The 17,680-nt window shown below is 38.4% G+C and overlaps 1 protein-coding gene across 1 annotated transcript in view; it reads left to right on the top strand.

Moving 5' to 3' along the window:
- The window catches only part of SLC26A7 (solute carrier family 26 member 7), a 71,118-nt gene that overhangs the window by 7,323 nt on the left and 46,115 nt on the right, over window positions 1-17,680 (top strand). The window contains exons 2-3 of the mRNA XM_074846980.1: window positions 9,146-9,256; window positions 14,019-14,191. Coding sequence (XP_074703081.1) covers window positions 9,146-9,256; window positions 14,019-14,191 — 284 coding nt within the window. The remainder of the gene's footprint in view (window positions 1-9,145; window positions 9,257-14,018; window positions 14,192-17,680) is intronic.

Genomic DNA, 17,680 nt, shown 5'->3' with positions numbered 1-17,680 from the left:
CAAGTTTATGTTTCCTTTCAATATCTCCTGCTGCTCAAAAAACTGGGAAGTTTTGAACTGAGGTGTATCTATTAATAAGTTAAGACAAATGTGTGGGGTTTTTTTTCAAAGTAAAATACTGTCACTGTATTTCTGGATTCAATCTTTATCTTGCTAAGTTCCTGACATTTGGCTGGATTCATAAACATTATGCTATTTGTTTTGACATATACATGTGTCCATGTGCTATACTGCATATAGTAAAAAGTTGCCCATGTGGAAGCATGAGGATGTAAGATTTGGCCTTTGAAATTTGTCATATTTGGGACTATGACACTGTTTGTGATATTTTTTTAAAATACATTTTTTTATAGTCAGCTAGCACATGGATATACTTTATGTAGAATTTATATGTAGTGTTATACATTTGCTGCCTTTCGTATGACTTATCATGAATAAGAAATGCTTTGGCTTGAGCGGGTTTCGGTGGGCTGTTTTTTTGGGGGGTGGAGGGCCCTTGAGATATATTTCCTCTACAAGTGAAATATGTAGATGGCATCTGATGAAATCAGTATTGTTATTCCTGCCAACTTATTTTTTCATTCTGCAAGCCCAGTAATAACTCCCTGAGGACTGATGTGTTTTGTATGTTTTAATTAAAGTTAATTTAATCTCAAACTGGATTTATTGCTGAACAACTAATTCCTTAACACTGGCTGGAGACCTTGCCATTAAAAAAATGAACTATACTGCCTTCATGCATTCCAGAACTGGTGCCCAGTGTTTTGGAAGGCATCATGCCAAAAACTTATATATGTATTTTTTTTAGCTTTTCATGGAGGAACCCCAGCTGTGTCTTCTCAAGGGCGATGGTTGCTGGGGCTTTTTTTCAGGCTCTGACCATAAATGTAGACATAAATATACTCTGAGCAGACTAACTGGAGCTAATAATTTTATTAAGGGGTAGAGCTGTCTTGTAAATATACATCTGGCATACAAATAGCATGTGTAGATGAAATTGAATAAGCATATTTAGAAACAGAGCCAGAAAAATCTCCCAGAGAATGCATCGGAGAATCCATGTAGTTCATAAATGATTTTGGAAGAGATTGTCCAGCTGAACTCTGTTATAGTTCTCCCATATAAAGAATAACAATGTAAGCTGATCATGAAATGTAACATGTTAGTAAGTAAATGTAGGGCAATGTTTCATATTTGTACAACTTTGCAGCAAAGGAGAAAGGCACTGATGCTGCTGTGCATGCAATATTTCATTTCTAATGTCTATTAAAATTCTTCCAAGTTACACATGTGCTAATACAGACCTGTCTGACAGACTGCTCGAAATGTGAATTCAGCTTATGAACAACCTCTGAATCCTTTGGAGCTTAATGTCCGGGTACACTTGTCTTAGTATGACCAGATAAGCTGTGCAGATGTGCGATCCCTGTGCCTGGGGGGTGCCTGAGCACCATGGACAGAGACTGACAAACCCAGGAAATGTTGATTCCCTGAAGGAAGAAGAAATGACTTCACCTAGAATATTCCAGATCAGAGAGATCAGGAAAAACCTTAGTGCTCAGATCCTTGGCCACCAATTTGTCAAAACGGATGCCCTTTTCATAGATTTCAAAAAGTCCAGTTCATCTTGATTCAGGCCTGTCATCAGTCATTTATGGTCTTTGTTTCTCCACAGTGTTGGTGCTTCTCAAAAGACTACCTCATAGTTACCTGCTTGCCATTTGCTGTTTATTCTTGTTGAGATGCAGAGGAATTTTCCTATAATCTACTTTCAAAATGCCTCTTTAATTTTATTTTGGAGATGGCTAGATGCTTCAGGTATTATGGCTGACCAGTGTATAATACTTTATAGAATTATAAAATTTCTGTGGTGTTCAGATATAGTGTCAAATCCATTCTAAAGAGGTCTAAATATTTAATCTCTGATTATCTGTCAAGAGTCATAGCTTTTTTCCATGATCTCCATTAAAAGAAAAGAAAATACGACATTTGTATTTTCTGTCTCATTTGGGTGTGTTCAAGCTTTTTTATGTACAGAATATCAAGCTATTGAATAGAGAATTCATAAACAGATTCACAGAATCATCTAGGTTGGAAAAGACCTTGAAGATCATCTAGTCCAACCATTAACCTAACATTAACAGTTCCCAACTACACCATATCCCTAAGTGCTATGTCAACCCAACTCTTGAACGCCTCCAGGGATGGGGACTCCAACACCTCCCTGGGCAGCCCATTCCAATGCCTAACAACCCGTTCTGTAAAGAAATGCTTCCTAATATCCAGTCTAAACCTTCCCTGGCACCACTTGAGGCCATTACCTCTTGTCCTATCCCTTGTTACTTGGTTAAAGAGACTTATCCCCATCTCTCTGTAACCTCCTTTCAGGTAGCTGTAGAGGGCGATGAGGTCTCCCCTCAGCCTCCTCTTCTCCAGACTAAACAACCCCAGTTCCCTCAGCTGCTCCTCATACGACATGTGCTCCAGACCCTTCACCAGCTTCGTTGCCCTTCTTTGGACACACTCGAGTAATTCAATGTCATTTTTGTAGTGAGGGGCCCAAAACTGAACACAGGAATTGAGGTGCGGCCTCACCAGTGCTGAGTACAGGGGTAAGATCACTTCCCTGTCCCTGCTGGCCACACTATTTCTGATACAAGCCAGGATGCCATTGGCCTTCTTGGCCACCTGGGCACACTGCTGGCTCATGTTCAGCCGGCTGTCAATCAACACCCCCAGGTCCCTCTCTGACTGGCAGCTCTCCAGCCACTCCTCCCCAAGCCTGTAGCACTGCTGGGGGTTGTTGTGACCCAAGTGCAGCACCCGGCATTTGGCCTTATTGAAACTCCTACAGTTGGCCTTAGTCCATCGCTCCAGCCTGTCCAGATCTCTCTGCAGAGCCTCCCTACCCTCGAGCAGATCAACACTCCCACCCAACTTGGTGTCATCTGCAAACTTACTAAGGGTGCACTTGATTCCCTTGTCTAGGTCATGAATAAAGATGTTAAAGAGGAGTGGCCCCAAAACCGAGCCCTGGGGGACACCACTCATGACCGGCCACCAACTGGATTTAACTCTGTTCACCACAACTCTTTGGGCCCGGCCATCCAGCCAGTTTTTTACTCAGCAAAGCGTGTGCCCATCCAAGCCATGAGCAGCCAGTTTCACCAGGAAACGAGTCATGAAGTCAGCTTGTTTCTTTTACTGTAATACTTGCATATCCTTTCTATTGAACATCAAAATGCAGTCAGTATCTGGAGATCTGCAAAGTGGCAGTATAGAACAGTGTCTTCTCGAATATACATTTGATGTAGCTGTCAGATGGTACACTGGGAGAGTTGCATTTCAGATACTGTGAAATACTGTGGATTCAGGTACTCTGACTAATAGAGTTGAGATGCTTAATTCTCACCAGACTGAAGGAGACAGTTGCATGGGAAGGAACTGCACTGAAGCATCCTTCAAAAAAGAGAGAGTGGTTGCTAAGTCAACATTGTGTGGTCTCTGAAAGATTTATGATACTTTTTTCTGAATCTGTCCTCCCATCTTTCTTTTACATTCTTCATTTGCCTCAGGCTTTGAATGACAGAAGAACTAAGGAATGATTTTAAGCTCTTGGTACTTTGTCTTAACTGACAGAAGGTACAATCCAAATGTGTAGCCCCAGCAAATGGTGCCATTAGGAAACAGAGATCTTGCAAGCATGAGGTGTATGTGTGCACTATTGAGAGAACCAGTACTGAGCTTTCTAGTTTTTGGAGGTAAATGACATTATTTCCAAAGGATCATTTTGTGTTAATAGCTTTTAACAAGCCAGTGTCAAAGAATCTTCCAGAATTGTAGATTTGTATAGGAAAATTGTTCAGAAATATAATACTGGAAATGTTTTCTGTGGTTTTGGTTTTTTCTGGAGTTAGCTATCCTGGAGTTACAAATTAAAGCCTGCGATATGAATCATTGGGTGTCTGATTTGTTGGTTCTCCAAGAAGGATTGATAGGAGACTCATTAAATATGTGTTAATTCTACATTTTAGGGCATCTACAGGAAATACCTTTCTTACTACATAATTCAGCTTTGTGAACAAAGGGAGAAATATTTTTTTTCTGAAACGTCAGAGAGTGACCACAACTGCAGATAGCATTTTGAGTGGTATAAGATATATTAGTGTCATTTTGGGTACCCTAAACTTGGGGCCTGACCATTTAATATAGTCACATATAAGAATAAAAGATTACAATAACAAAAAGTTATTTGAATATATACACTACCAGAAAAGCTTTTACATTTATACCTTTTCACAGTGAATATTACATGATACAGATTTTGAAACTCCTCAAATTAATTATAGATTTGCTACTTTTCCTGCTTCTTCATTTAATTTTCTGGTTTGCATATCATATTTCCAAACAACATGGTATAGCTTTCTGTGGAATGGCTGGAAAATAACGGACATATTATGAGCAATCCAAACCGAGGGGCCTCACTGTAACAGCAAGCTGCAGCTGTGTTCAAGGACAAAAACAGAGATGGCCTGAGAAACTACATTCATTCCCAAGAGATAAAGATGTTGTAATGTCGAAAACAGGGGGTCTACCTGGGGGGAGAGCAGCGTGTGGACACCACACCGGGACCAATCATAGGGGGCAAAAGGGTGCGTGAACAAGTAGCTTTAGCCTATTAGCAATAAGATAGCGGCACGTGAAGCTTGAGATAGAGTATAAATTACTGTGTAACCTTTAATAAAGTGGCATCAACTTGATCAAATTGGTCGTCTAAGTTGTGTCCGAGACTTCCGCGTCGGCAGCTTTCCTCAGAACATATGTATGTATTATGAACATATTTCCAGATGCAGAAAATTGTTAACTAGTTGACTATACTCTGATGATTCATAGCTATTTCTATGAAAAAATATTTTTTTCATTGCTGTAGTTTTGGCACTAAGTCTAATTAGCAGAAACTATCAAATTAAACTGGGACCCTTCTGCTGTGGTAGGACATGGCCTTGTTTCTATTTGTACCAAGCTTGCTATTTTGTAGTTATCTGCATTTGACATTTACCAACAGTAGTGCAACATCTCTTGCTTTTCAGCATGGTGTGCCGGAGGACTGTTATGCATCTGGTGCTAGTCAGAGAGCATGGTTTTCAATGTTATCTTATGATAAGGAGGTAGTTAAAGCAAAGAACCACAATATTAATGTACTGTATCTGAACTTACTGTTCATTCTTTGTTTGCATTTCTTTCCATGGAATTTATATTCTTATTTGAAAACCTTAATGTCACTGCCATGGAGGCTTCTCCATATTAGCAGTGAAGATTATGTGGGATCCTTATTTTATGATCTATTTCTTTTGAGTGTTATTACTGTTTGGAATGAAAAAATTAAAATAATGTTTCCTACCATTTGACTAGTTCCACAGCATATGGAATGCATTGTTGTTTAATATGAAAATTAATGAAATGAGCTGAAATATACTACTGATTATATCTTTAAAAGTATTTAAACCTTTAGAACATTATATGCCTAATCAGAAAACCTGAAGTCTTTACTAATTCTGTTTTGTAATGCCTATCTGCTCTTGCACACAATTGACATGCTTCAGTAATGGTAGCAAAAAGTTAACAAACAGAGCTAGAACTGTTTGTTAGACTGGTAATTTTATCTCTGTCCTGACTGCCATGACTTCACTGTGAAAAAAACGAGACAAGGCTTCTAGAAATTTAGTACAAAAAGATTGTGAATAGTCTACGCATGAAAGGAAGAAAACAAGGGCTGGATTTATCTGCCTGTAAACAAGAGATACTTCTCAGCAGCAAGTCTGTAAGTAAAGCAAAATTCCTGTTGGATGCTGGGGGTTTGCTGGGCAGGGTAACCCTTTTTCCACAGTTTTACAGGACTCATGCCAGATTTCTGTTGGCCAGTTCTTATGACGATAAGGGTTCATTCAGGTTGTGCTTTGTTCCTCTCAGCCTGGCTCAAAGAGCTGAACTGAGATGTTGACACATTTTCTGTGTGTGTGATCTAGGGCTGGGTTGAGCTTCTTGTCCTCTACCCACAACATGTACAGTTTATGCTGGATCAAACACAGTCTGTCCATAATTGTGAAATGTTTCAGATTCAGAAGGTCTTAGGAAACATAAAAACAGAGTAAACACATGTAGAGAAGCGAGAATAGGCTTTTATAGGCGGATGGTGACAGAATATTTTGTGGTAGCTGAACCCTTGTTTTCCTTGTAAATATTGAGAGGAAAGAACAATGTATACTGTTCTTAATCCTGGATTAATTGGAAATATTGAATAGTAAAAGAGCTAGTAGTCCCTCTTCTGGAAATATTTTAGCTTAGCCTGTGGTGTGTTACTGTACCCTTCAGTTTTGTTTTGTACAATTTCTAAGCTAACCTCCTCTTGAACTGAATGATAAAGTTACTTAGGGTGAAAATCTGTTAAAAGTGAACTGTGTAGATTTTATAATGAAAACTTCAAGGTCCAAAGTTAATGCAATTGAAGCACAAACCTAAAAATGATATGAACATAATCTGCTTTCTGCAAAATGAACTTGATATTTTAAAACATATCTTTCAAAACTGTTAAGCTTCCTAGCAAAGAGGGAATTTTTGTGCTTCCCTTGTAGTAACTGATGGAGTCCAAACATTTGAAAAAAAAAAAATACAAGGAGAAGAGCATGCAAAGGAACTCACTGAGGTGAGTTCACTATGCATTGTGTAGCTGTTCTGCAGTGTGTGAACAGGAATTTTTGGAAATAGGAATGTTTCCAGATGAAAATGTACTATATTTGTAATTCTCTGCTTCAGTGTTAGAGAATTCCTTTTATTTAGTGAGTATGTTAAACATAGAGAATTTTGCAGATCATCTTAACTAGAATTTATAGATCTCTTCCCAATAGTGCTTGTAAAGTACATACCTGGCTCAGCATTCAGTACCAAATCTTGTGTATTTCCCTTATGCTTGTCCACACAGAAAGATAATTTGATTGCAATTATGTTATAATTAAAGTGTGGCTGAAGTTATACAGATTTTGCTGGTTCCTTTACTTTTTGAAGAGTAAAATAAATTAGCCTTGCATAATGTTTTTTTGCAAGACTGGAATATCTGTCTGAGTAGTAACCTACTAGTGAATTTATGACACAATTATTGTTTGGTTTTGGTTTTGTTCATAAAATGGTTATAATGAAAGAGCTGTTCAATGTTGAACAAGCCTTAAAAATTTCATTCTCCTTTTTCTCTATTTTTTTCCCCATGCTCACTTTTTTCTGGATAGGGTCATGCAGTTCTCTTCTGTGCTGCTTTTATTCTTCTTGAGCACACCCTTCTGTGTTGCTCTTCGGTCAGAATCTTCTTTTGCATCTATTGATCATGTGAACATGGATGTAGAACTATAATTTCAAAGATATTTCTGGTTCATGATAGTGGTGTGCTAAGAGAAAAGCAGAAATGATGATCAGTAGATATGCTAATTAAAAGGCAAAAGAGCAATGAAGTCCATTTCTGTTTAAAAGAAGGCATCAAAGTTTTAAGACAGACATGTTTTAAAGTATCTTCTCTACTCTCCAAGTCATAACTGATAGTGCTACTTTGCTGAGCTCAGTGTGGATGAAGGTGATCCATGTAAGGTCCATATCAGGAAAATCTTCACTGTGATATTTTTCTGAGAACAGGTGAACTGCTAGGCCTTGTCTGTTTCACAGGGAACTTGACACTTTTGGTCTTTTGGCATTTTATTGTCTCCCCCCACCAAGTGCTCTTTGGTACAGACTCAGATGCAAATTCAAGAAGCAAGCTCTTGAATCAAAATGCTCAGAATTGCTACTGAAAGCCTATAAGCAAAGATACTCTTTGGCACCCTCTATATTAAAAACCCCGTACACCAGTGTTTCAGGTAACAAATGCTTTCTGGAGCAGTCAGGAAAGTTTGGTTAGAACAATTAATCCTACACATTTAAGTTTCTTTGGAGATTTCAAATGTATACAGAAGGCAACTCAGTTTCATAGATCTGAATCACCTCTGTCACAGACCATGAGTGGTCATCCTCCCAGTACACACACATATACACTAGCTTAGACTAGACACTCAGATTGAAGGTGGACTTCAGAAAGGCACCTTGTATGTGACACAAGCCAATCCTGTCTTCCCTGCTGCATGACAAGAAATTCACCAAGATTTATGGAGCAACTCTGCCAGACAATTTCGCCTACTCTTAGTTTCTAGGAGTGAAAATGAGAAATGACAGTAGAGGCTGTTGGTCTGAAGCATAGTCTGGGCAGTCTCTCTGCTGACTTGCAAGAAGTCAATGCAGACTTGCTTGCCATCTTAGGTATCTGAAGTTGAACAGCAACCAAAGCTGCTGCTTTGCAGGAATGTCTCTGTTAAAAGATGATTTCTTGACATATTCTGAGACTTTCAAAGAAAAAGATAAATGCTGTCCTCTATAGCTAAGCAATGAAAGTAACTAGTAAGTCTGTAAAGTTAAATCCTAACCAATTCAGTTCATTCTCCATCTCAACATGAAAGTCAAATACTTTCTGTTTCTGACAGCTTTATGTAACCAAAAAAATGTTAATATCTAAAGGATAAATAAAACCTAGGCACCTAAAGACAATGAACTCTGGAATATTTTTTTGTTTAAGAAATTAGAAAAAAACAGACTGAAGGGGCTCAATCCAAACCAAAATTATAGGTTTTGAACTGTTTGTAAGAAATAACCATCTGACTGCCTGGAGCCCTAGCAGTCTCAAACCCATGTTTGTGAGGGTGGGGGTGAAAAAATGCTGCCTCCTCCTGTGAGGATGGTCTATTAAAAAAAAGTTTGGGACCACTAATGGAGACAACCTGGAAACATGGTAGCTGATGCCATAGGTTGTATCTGTGCCCTGTTTGTTTCTGCTGGTGACCAAGACTCAGAAGAAAGTGTGAGGACTTTGATAACAGACAATAGATGAAAAACCTTTCACAATGCTTCCTGATCCTCATTTTACAGTAGTTGGCTTATGCTCTAAGTTTTTGTAAATGAAGGTGGGTTTTTTCTTGTTCTTAATAAAATTGTAGACATTTTCTCATTAAAAAAAATTTAATACGGAACAGTTTTATCTTCATATAGTGAAGTAATTCCATTTAACTTTCTATAGGGCTGGCCTTTGCGGTTCTGTCTTCAGTCCATCCAGTTTTTGGTTTATATGGCTCTTTCTTCCCTGTCATTATATATGCCATATTTGGAATGGGACATCATGTTGTGACAGGTAAGTGTCTATTTGCTAAAAAAATTTTCAGAAAAAAGGAATGGGAAACTGAACTTTTTGTTGCTGTTGTTATAAGATCAATGGAAGGAAAATTATCTAAGACTAAACAGAAATAAGATGTTTTTGTGCTTCTTTTTACAACTATTTTTGCCAGTTTAAGTACTTTAAAGAGCCTCATTAAGAATATATTGGAGTTACTCCTGCCATTATAATTTAATATTGCATTGACACTTCCTTTGTAAATGTAGTTTACTAAGGGCTTTTGTATTTTAACTCTACTTTAGAAATCTGCTTCAGGCTATGATTTTAACAAAGAGCTCAGCCAACAAGATATATGCAAACAGGAATGAAAAAGGCTCAGCTGCTTCTTAAACTGTAGAAAACACACATTACTTCTCACCTCTCTAAAACACAAACCTTGCATGTCTCAGAAAAAAACTTTCTGTGCCTATTACCTGCTATTGTATTAAAGATAGAGATTCTCCAAATGAGTTCAATACAACTCCTGTCCACTTGCAGAGTAATTAGGTAGGCAGCAAAAGGTGCTCCCTGGCTACTATGCTAGTAGTTATGAATTACATGTTTACCCTCAGCAGAGCCAACAGCAGCTGCAAGAGTTGAATGACTTTGATCTCCTAATAAGTTGGTGATGCTCTGTTTCTGACCCCAAAGAACAAAAGTTATAGATGGTTGCCACCATATCCTAGGTTGCATCAAGAGAAGTGTGGCCAGCAGGTTGAGGGAAGTGATTCTCCCCCACTACTCCGCTCTTGTGAGACCCCACCTGCAGTACTGTGTCCAGCTCTGGGGTCCCCAACATAAGAAGGACATGGACCTGCTTGAGCAGGTCCAGAGGAGGCCACAAAGATGATCAGGGGCTGGAGCACCTCCCTTATGAGGACAGGCTGAGAGAGTTGGGGTTGTTCAGCCTGGAAAAGAGAAGGCTCTGGGGAGACCTTACAGTGGCCTTCTAGTACCTAAAGGGGGCTACAGGAAAGATGGGGAGGGACTCTTTAAAAGGGAGTGTAGTGATAGGATGAAAGGTAACAGTTTTAAGCTAAAAGAAGGTAGATTTAGATTAGCTATAAGGAAGAAATTCTTTACTGTGAGGGTAGTGAGACACTGGAACAGGTTGCCCAGAGAAGCTGTGGCTGCCCCCTCCCTGGAAGTGTTCAAGGCCAGGTTGGACGGGGCTTTGAGCAACCTGGTCTAGTGGAAGATGTCCCTGCCCATGGCAGGGGGGTTGGAACTAGATGATCTTTAAGGTCCCTTCCAACCCAAACCATTCTATGATTCTATGATTCTATGATGGGAATTGGAAATAATACTCATGAGATTGAACCACAGATTCTTTGGTGTGCAGTAGTGGACACTTGGTGGCCTCTGAAGTTTGTGGGAAGGATGAGACAGACCCAGTAGTCAAGCACAGTAGGACTGGGTAAAGGGGAACAGCTTCTGTGGTTGTCAGAATATTTCAGCAGGGAGGAGGTACATTTTCCTTGTGGAGTAGAAAAACTGAAAGGAGGAAAGATGGTTCTGGGTAATCACACATAGAATGAACGCTGCAGAATCCGATTGCTTGAGTGTATGCACTGACAAATGTTTTAGTAAGAAGTTAGCCACATATTTTAATCACCTTTTTTGTTCATAAATACTTAAATTATTAAAAATTGCTGAATGGCTATAACTTGTCTTACAGCAAAGGGAAAGCTGAAAGTTTTTTCTCCCTAAAGGCACGGAAAGTGTCTGGGCCGTTTGATGCCTGAAAGGGATCTGTGGATGCTGTTAGTAACTTGATGCTGTAATGAGTGATGACATGTACTCAGCTCATGTAAGAAAGAGAAGCATTCAAAAAAAAGTGAAAATTTAGAATTTTGAAAATAATTTTGACACTTGAGTAGAGATAGATTAGTATATTTTTGAACTTTTTTTCATTGACTATATTAAAACATGAAACTATATTAAAAATTAATAATTTAGCAGTGGTTTGTCATCAGCTTGTTAGTATAAGAATATTAGGAAGACAAGAATCTATCACATGATCCTATGTAGGAAAGTAAGTAAATAAGTATCTGTCTGACATAAAATCTAGTAATGAAAACAGATGATAAAATGGGTAAGTACAAGAAGCTAAGGCTGATGTTTTATCCTTGGGAGGGAATACTGTTCAGAGAATGATTTGCTGGGAGTCCCACCACTCCGTGACTGCAGATTCCTGCACAGTCCCTGGTGTGGAAACCTGTTCCTTTCACAGGTGTCTGTTCCAGAATTTAATCTTAAGAAAAAAAGGAAGCAAAACAGTTGTCTTGCAGACATGAAGATTTTTGAAATAAACGTGTGTGACATATGCTGTTGATCCTTTCAGTAGAAATGTCTCATGCATTCATCCCACCAGCCTCGGTTAAGGCATTATGGTGTGCAGGCTGAACTGGAGCTATACCGCCTGCCTCAGATTGCCAAATGCTCCATAATTCCTCACGTACATTGCCAACAATCTCTTCTCCTACCAGCATTTTCTGTAAGATCAGTGTGGCTCTCCATATTTATACAGGCCTTCGATGTGCCCTTTGTTAGTGAAGTCAGTTATGTTAATATGAAATGGAAAAGTATCAATGGTCCAGTTCTGTCAACTTTTACTCACTTGAAATGTCTCTTCTGTGACACAGCTGATCTACTTTAAAAGATTACTCACCTGAGCAACTAACACCTATATCTTTTACTTGACTGTTTTTGGTATGATTGATCTCGGAGCATCCTCTGAGACAGCTTCTTATGTCTTAATACCACATATAGATCTTTGATTTCAGACAGAATTTTATGTAAACTCTTTTTTTTTAAAAAAAGAGAAAACAGGTTTAAAAGAAAAAATAACAATCTGAAAAGCAAAATACCTAAAACTATCCTGAATGCTGCCTGAAAAAAATGTATTATAGGGCCAGATTAAATGTTTATCATGATTCAAGAAAGAAAATGTGATCCAAGAAAAGTCTTCATGGCTCAACAAGAAAACTAAGGGGACCGTCATAGGGAAGAGTTTGGCACTTGAAAAATGGCAAGCTTGATTAAATGAGGTGAGCAGGAAAGCTATTAAATGTGGTAGGTCAAGCATATGCAGGAAGTTTAGAAGGCTAAAAAAGGGGATTTGAAGAGTGCCATGGAGAGGATGACCAAACTGATAGTTAAAGTTTTTTAAATACATCAAAATCAAGAAGCCGGGAAAGAAACTGGTGGGACACCTTTCTGACAAAGGTGTAACAGGGATATTCTGTGACAAGGCCACAGGACTGTCAAGTTACCAGTGTAATTTCATCTGTCAGAAGGGCTCTGTAGGGAATCCTGGGAACTGCAGACCTGTCTTGCACTTCTATTATTATAGATTATAATAAAAAATAAGATCACTAAAAGATATGTATAATCAGAGTCTGTTGGAGAGGAGTTAATGTGATTACTGTAAAGGAAAATCCTACCTCAGTAACCTCCTAGAGTACTGGGTGAGTGTCAGTAAGCACATGGAAAAAGGGAATACTTTGAATATAAGATATCGGAATGGTCGAACAGCTACTGATAAGGTTCCACACCAAAGGTTGCTAAAGAAACTAAGTTGCCCTTGTGATAGAAAAAAAAGTTCTTTTATTAATTATTAGCAGGTTAATGGATAAGAAACAAAAGATAGGACTTATTGGTCATTTTTCAGGGTGGAGGTGTCCCTAGTAGGTTCCCGAGGAATTCGTGCTTGGAGGTTTACTCTATGAAGGCCAAGGTGAAAGTAGAACTGTATTTACCAGGTTCTGCAACAGTAGAAATTAAGGAGAGCTCAATGAAACTGGTGAGAGATCACTTTAAAAGACTTTTAAAATATAGATTAAAGAAAATGCTACAGCAGATGGTGAACTTCTGGAACCTGGTCCCAGAAGACATTGTGGAGGCAGAAATACAAGCAGGGTCAAACAGAGATTCGACAAATTCATGAATGCTAGTCCATAAACAAGATCTAAATGGGCTAGATAAGGATGTACTTCCCTAAAATGACAACTATGGGTGCTGGGGGATTATGAGGGAAATGGCCTGCAGAAAATGGCCAGGCTTCTGTGCTTTCCCTGGGTAACACCTCCAATTGTCACAGCTGGAAAGAGAGTACTGGGCAAGATGGACTATTGGTCTGACATAGTAGGGCATTTCTTATGCTCTTAGAGCTCTGCATGACATGTTTGTGCTTTTCAATATTGAATTATCATCCTTATTTATCTATATGTCATTAAACTTGCTTTATCTCTCAGCAAATAAAAGTTTCTCTCATAATCTGCCTCCATTTATTAGAGTGCAGACTGCTGAGATTTTGAACTTATACATCTGCTGACTATAATGGGCTAGGTACTATGTGTACAGTGTGAATTAATTGCCCTAGAAATTTGAATGGTAAACATTTGAGATACTCAGAGAAAAAGCTGTTTCATCACACCCAGAGAGAGTTAAAAGGACTTCTGATAACTAATCATTGTGAACTGTTGTGTTTGAACCTCTTTTGTTAATATGTCTAAATGAATATGCTCACAAAAAAAATTATCTCTAATTCACATATGCAAATTGTATTTTACATAAAGAAATGTACGTTACACAAAAAGATTACCTTAAAAATTGTTCTTAACATGACAGGAATGCACAAAATGACACTTTCACTCATAATGGTCAAGTTTTGAAAAAGATACCATGAGTACAGACAGTTACAGAGTTATTGGTGACTAATGTCTGTCTTTTTTTATAGGAACTTTTGCTTTAACTTCCTTAATATCTGCCAACGCAGTTGAACGTCTTGTTCCTTCAGTCAGGACTAATTTCACTACAAACAATAATTCAGGAGTTTTGGGCCTATCGGAGTTTGAAATGCAGAGGATTGGAGTTGCAGCAGCAGTTTCATTTCTAGGAGGAATCATTCAAGTAAGTGGCAAATACATATTCTGTATGCTACTGATGCATTGCATTTGTGACAGCTATGACTCTTGTGATAATTTTTTTTTCACTTCTCTGAGAAAAACTGACCATGGGTCTGGTCCGATGTTCATGAATGATGAAATTAATGTGTTTTAAGAATTTGTTTCTCCTTTGTTGTGATGTAGTAATTGCCTGTATACATGCTCCTAGGGTGTTGCGATATGAAGTAAAACCACATTTAGTCAGCTCTAGTATAATATTCAGTTGCTGCTGGTGCTCCCTTTTCTTCTCCTTCAGAAACAAATCATGAATCAGCTCCTGGTAAGCACTGACCTATTCCTGAGCTTTTCTATTGCTCTTGGCTTGAAGAGAAATACTATACACTATTCAATAACTAAAAACAGTAGGAAAAAATCTTTAAATTCTCTTTAGAGTTCACACACCCATCATTAAAGCGAAATAAAGTAAATAAACCAGATGTCTTCAAATGGTTCTCCAAAGCTTATTCAAATGATCAGTGGTCTTTTAATTTTTTCTTTTTTCCTATTCTGACCACAAGTGCCGAGTTCCTTTATCTATTGCCAGTTGCTTAGCTCTTCAAAGAAGCCTCCCCTCTTTTCTTGTAAATATTAAATGGAAGAAATGTTCCAGCACTTGACTTTGCAACGCCTCCCAGGTACCTGGCCACCTGAAAGAAACATGAACCCCTGCACTTGGTGCTTTGGATCCCTCTACCATGCAGAGGATGAGCTAAGAATCCCAGAATGAGATCTTCAGTGCCCTGCAAGCTTGACAGAAACTGGAGCATATGCTTATGTTAGTCAGTAGGATATATCAAGAAGCATGGTAATTTCTGTTGCATTTTTTTCATTCTTTGATTGGTTACAGAATTATGACTTGGGATAGTAGCATGAGAGAAACCCTAGAGACAGCATACGGAGTAGAGCTGATGCTGATTGTACCTGGCTGCTACATGTACCTGTTGCACCAATGTGTGCAACATAACAGTGCATCACGTGCAGGATGCTTGTTAACAGCGGAGTCCTCTTAGCATGCACAGAGCTCTTCACGTGGGAGCGCTGTGCGCACAGCCTATCTCTTACGTCGTCCCCAGAGAGGCTTGAGTGTTAAAGGCTAAAATGCCTCAAGCAGGAAGTTGATGCCTGCATTTGATCTAACTTCAAAATCCAATGCAGAAATTTCTTGCTTAGCTGCTGCAGAATCCCATTAGGTGTGTAAATCCTCTGGACCTCTTACTCTTTCATTCTGAGAAGTTCTGCTTTTTCATATGCCTTCAGCTGCACCAGCTGATTTATCTCAGCCTATGTCCTGTTTAAGCTTGATTGGAATGAGAAGAACTAGAAAATCCTCTGCCTGCATCTTCAAAGCAGGTCTGATAGGGAACTGTGCCATGTGCATGGCCTCTTCTCCCAGGTCAGTAATGTCACTTGCATTAGAGTCATATTAATACAGCAGGTGCTCATAGTGCTGCCACTAGTCCTTTATGCAAGTTTAATGGTTAGAGACCAGATTAAAATACTTATTTCCTAGAGGAGTGCCTTGAAGGTACTGATTCACCATATTCAAGTGAAAGTCTGGATCAAGGCTGTGTTGTTAAGTGTAGGAATCCATGTTTCTCATCATTATTCCAGTTTTCTGGCTAACAGTTGCTGCAATACCCAGATAAGGTGACAGAGCACATCTTGCTGGTAATGGAGAGCTAAATCGGTGACCTGGTTCTACTTATCAGACTAAACTAAAAATTAATGAATAGCCTGGAATAGATGAGGTACTCTGGGACAAGAAGTACAATATGATGTATTTTGGGGCCAGCTTTCTGTTGAAGACATCCTGAAATACAAAGTAGAATTGACAGTGTAGTTGTGACAGTACTTCTCTGGGAAAGGAGCAGACCTCTGTTATGGTGTCTGCCCATAAAACTGTTTCTTTCTGCTAAAAAAAAATAAAATGCAGCGCTCAAACTAGCCACTAATTACACAAAAACAACTGATGCTATGACTATTCCATATCTTGGGCAGCTTCCACAGGAGGGATGAAATGTCCCTCTCCAAAACAGCTGGTTCCTTCTTAGAAAGAGAAGGTAAAGACCTGAACCTCCTTGGCCAGAAAAACGATTTGTTAGTATTTTTCCAGTAGCCTGGCTAAGTACTCTAATTAGCAAGTAATGTTAAAGAAAAAAAAAGGAAAAAACATGTTAAATAGTGAGTTACAGAGGGAAGGCAAAGGGAAGAGGTATGTTTCTGAGGCGAACTGCTGTTGGCTGCTTTGTGTTTTGTGAAGACCATAAGTGTGCATTTGTGTGTGAGGCAAGCTCTGAGCAGGCTCTGTGAATCTCAGTGCCATCAAGACATGAAATAAGTTGGAATTGGTTTCTGATCACCAGGAGCTTATGCCATTTGAAATTTTGGGCTTAGCTGCCTAAATTTTTCCAGTAATTTCAGTTTTCTGAGTGTTCATAAAAGAAGGAAGATATTTAGTTATCTTAAGAGGCATCCTGATGAAAATAACGTATTAAACCAAAAAATAAGTAAACATAAAAACTGTAATTACCAAAAGCATTTAATATAATGCATTCAAAGAGACTATTTCATTTTTTAAAGCAGAATAGAAAGTATAATGCAGACTTTTTTGTTTATGTAAGTGCTACTCTATAAACAGGGCATGGAAAGCTAATCACGTTAATGGAATTATTCCCTGATATTAAATACCTCAGAGGTATTGACGGGGAGAGGAAATGACAGAATATAGCAGATGCTTATGGAATGATTTTGTAATTATAATTGGATGATGCCTTTACAGCATCAAAAAATTCTCAAAAAGTGCTTTTGGGTAAGATTTTTTTTCCTATTAGTCCATTATACATGCAAGAATGCTTGCATATATATATGTGTCTATAAAAATCCCCAACATACTAAACTGAAATTCAGCATTGAATTTGCTGAATAAATAGAGGAAATCTGCTTGCAGTTCAGAGTGAGAAAAAAAAAATTTTTGTCCTGGAAAAAAAGTAGTGTTCTCTTAAGAACCACAGCACTACAGACTTCAGTTGTGCTACTCTTCTGTAAATCAGAAATGGCTGGTTATTGCACTCCAGTCTTCCACATTTTTATTGGTAAGTTTTTCAGCTGTTGTATTTTAAAAACTTACTTATAATTAGTTGCTGATATACAGTATTGGAAAGAAAAAATGTTTCTGGTTATCTGGAGAACAGATTTACATGGTCTATTATGAGTTTCCTTAATAATGAAGAAGCACATTTGAATACGAATTGTGGTTTTGTAAGGCTAATATTCTTGTCCAAAGCTTTGTTTCCCTGTGGGGAAAACTATGCCGCACTACTCTATGTTATACATAGTTATTTATGAAATACAAACACGAGTCTTTATTATACAGTGACAATCAGGAAAAGAGTTCATTTTTCTTTCACAGTGGAAATAACTTCTTGCAGGGTCATATTCTGTATCTTGAAAAGGA

This window comes from Strix aluco, chromosome 1, assembly GCF_031877795.1.
Source record: "Strix aluco isolate bStrAlu1 chromosome 1, bStrAlu1.hap1, whole genome shotgun sequence".
In the NCBI taxonomy this organism is placed as follows: Eukaryota; Metazoa; Chordata; class Aves; order Strigiformes; family Strigidae; genus Strix; species Strix aluco.
Note: the sequence above shows the minus strand (reverse complement) of the source record. Positions and strands in the feature narration are given on the sequence as shown.